The sequence below is a fragment of the Anopheles cruzii genome, unplaced genomic scaffold (genome assembly GCF_943734635.1).
Source record: "Anopheles cruzii unplaced genomic scaffold, idAnoCruzAS_RS32_06 scaffold02827_ctg1, whole genome shotgun sequence".
Classification (NCBI taxonomy): domain Eukaryota; kingdom Metazoa; phylum Arthropoda; class Insecta; order Diptera; family Culicidae; genus Anopheles; species Anopheles cruzii.
The window spans coordinates 1-2,736 of record NW_026456412.1 but is presented as its reverse complement, the minus strand read 5'-3'; the positions used below and the strand labels follow the sequence as shown (position 1 = coordinate 2,736).

Below are 2,736 nucleotides of genomic sequence, written 5' to 3'. Positions count from 1 at the left end.
TTGAGCCCATCGTAAAGGGCGCGCGAGAAGCGTACGTAAGAATCGTAATCTCGCGTTTGATTGAAAGCCTGCACTAACGGCTTCCGGAAAACTCCGGGAGGATAGTACGCCCGGTAGCGCGAAGCAATATTGGCTGCGTCTTTTAGTTTGTTGCTCTCCAGAGCATAATGCGCACAACTGCTGCTGGCCACTGCCGGCGAAATGCCAGCACTACGGAGCAATTGGATGCTGAGCTCGCTGTTGTTTACCGGAAGATTTGGTACAGCATATTCGCGGATCGTTTCACTGCTCGGATTGAGGTTGAACTTTTCACTCATCTGCCGCAACACCTGCAGCACTTGCTCCATGCGCGCTTCCTTCGACATCTTCGCGCTGTTGGCACAAAGAAGGGGCCAGAAAAAGTGCTGCCGAATCGGTTGCTGCTGGGCAACCAGCTCCTCGAGCAACGCAAAACTTGTCTCAACCGCACCAATCTTAAGTGCTGTCTCCAGTGCGATCAGTAGAGCTCGATCATTCATGCCACCTTCCTGCAGCTCTCGACATACGGCGATCAAACGTTCAGCAGGGCGCTGGGCCCGCACCAGCTGGCGTACCAAAAAGCTGCCTGTGTTGGCCAGTTCGCCGTCGTTTTTCGATGCCTGTGGTATTGTACGCAGCAACTTCAAGCCCACCTCTTCTTGGCCCTTGTTGATCAGACGTAAGATCACATTAACCGCATCCTGGTTGTAGCCTGCCTGGCGCCGAATTCGCTCCAGCAACGGATCCACGTTTTCCGGGTGGCCGTTCGTAGCGAGCGCATACACAATCTCCAGAAGGTCTTTGTCGATAAGGAAGATTTCCTTCTGCTCGCAACTGTCGATCGTTTTTGTAATGTACTCAATATCGCCTTTACGAGCGTAACCGCAGAGCAGCGTAGTGTAGGTATCGGCCGACGGTTGCAATCCGGCTTGCGACATTACCACCAGAATGCCGGTGGCCGATTCAAGATCACTGTCAAGTGAAAGGATTTGAAACATATGATCAGTAAGATTGGCCTCCGTACCTTCACCCTGTGAAAACTTACTCCGCCTGCGAGTGACCCATAATGAGCGCGTTAAACACATACTCATTCACCGGTAGCTGCTTCTCGCGCATGTATTCCAATATTTTGGTGGCCCCTTCGATGTTGCCCTGCTGGCAGTAGAGCGAGATTAGCCGCTGGAACGTGACACGGTTCGGTTCGATGCCGTTCGATTGAAGTTCGGCCAAAAATTCAGTTGGAGAAAAGGAATCCTCGTTGTCGAGGTACACACGCAACAGAGCATTGTAATGGGACACGTCCATGGCCACGTTAAGGTGCTTCAATGTTTTCCATATCTCTTGCACCAAAGCCGTCCGCACTTCTGGAAGCTCTTCTGGAACCAGATTGCCTGTTGCGATTGAGAGAAACGATTACGGGGGGTTGCATTCTCTGGATCAACTTGCTTCCTTACCACAATACCGGATAACGAGCAGCGACTGAGCGCTACTGGCCGAGCGATTGGTGCGAATCTCCTCCAACACCTCCTCCAGATCGCGCCGTGATATTCGACCCGATCTGCGCACATCTTCGTCCAAACGCTTCAACGAACGGTCCAGTTTACTTTCACTGCTTGCTGCAGCCGTTGCAAATGCACTACAGGAAGAAAAAGTGCATTAACATAGAATTTTAAGTTAACTCCATTCCCAGCATTGTTGCGGGTTATGTGTCATAGTTATGTGCCATAACTATATATCGCGATGACGTCCCATGATCCTTCTTCCTCTTCTAAACGCCATTTCACAGCTTGGCCGTGTTCAAGGTCGCGAACACGCGTGTGCGAAGGAAATCGCGAGACAGAGTCTTTTTGATCTTTTTTCTTAACGCCTATAAATAGTAATTTCTCGACTTTTTTGCATACCTTTGAATTTCGGTACCCTTAACCTTCTGGCTTTGACGCAACACCAGTTGTCCTAGGCGAATCATTTTTGATACTATTGATGCACTTTAACTGTTTCACTGATCGACACAAGTAAAAATGCAAACAGAAGTCGCAAACGACGATCACTAGAACAAAGCTGTAGAAATTTCCTGCGACGTGTTTACCGAGAAGCGAAATGCGAAATCTGCCGTGAGACAATCAAAGCGGGAGTGAGTGCGCGATAGAGTAAAAGAGAAGCAGATAAAATGAATGATGAAATTATTGGGCAATATTCAAAATATTCAACAAGCGTTACGAGGCGTTACGCAAAAAGATAGTGTTGTGGTGAAAAAGGTTTTTAGAATACAGTTACAGCTTTATAATTTTTTGTAGAAAATTGTAAATAATTACAAAGCAATTCGTAGTTGAGCTCTGATCTGATTTGCAAAATGATTTCGAATGCACTAATGATAATATCGACAACCAGCAATTTGCTTTTGGTACGACTTTTATTAAACTCTACTCCACTGGATCTGTTTCAATGGGCACACCAATTGCGCTTCTAAGAAATTCAAAACTATCGTTCATTCGACTCATATGCGTTCCTCTGTCTAATGGTGACTGGTTTTCACTGGTTTGGTTGGTTACTTATTCTTAAACACTTAAACGTTCGAGGGGTCTCCACTTAAGCTGGTTTCTCGCCCACAGGCTTGGTGCTGTCGGATTTTGTCGCTCGCTTTTTCGCCTCCTCGTCGCTACTGCTCTCGCTATCGCTATCGCTGCTGCTGGTGGACGATGGTTCCTGTGCCTTGATGTT

General features: G+C 47.7%; 1 protein-coding gene across 1 annotated transcript; it reads right to left on the bottom strand.

Annotated features, from left to right (window-relative positions):
• Nucleotides 1–6: 6 nt before the first annotated feature.
• On the bottom strand, nucleotides 7–1,665 carry LOC128276884 (leucine-rich PPR motif-containing protein, mitochondrial-like; the record flags this gene model as incomplete). The annotated part of the gene is made up of 3 exons (XM_053015342.1): nucleotides 7–990; nucleotides 1,064–1,409; nucleotides 1,473–1,665. Coding segments are annotated over 3 exons (1,523 nt in total), but the record flags the coding sequence as incomplete, so codon positions are not given.
• Nucleotides 1,666–2,736: the final 1,071 nt, after the last annotated feature.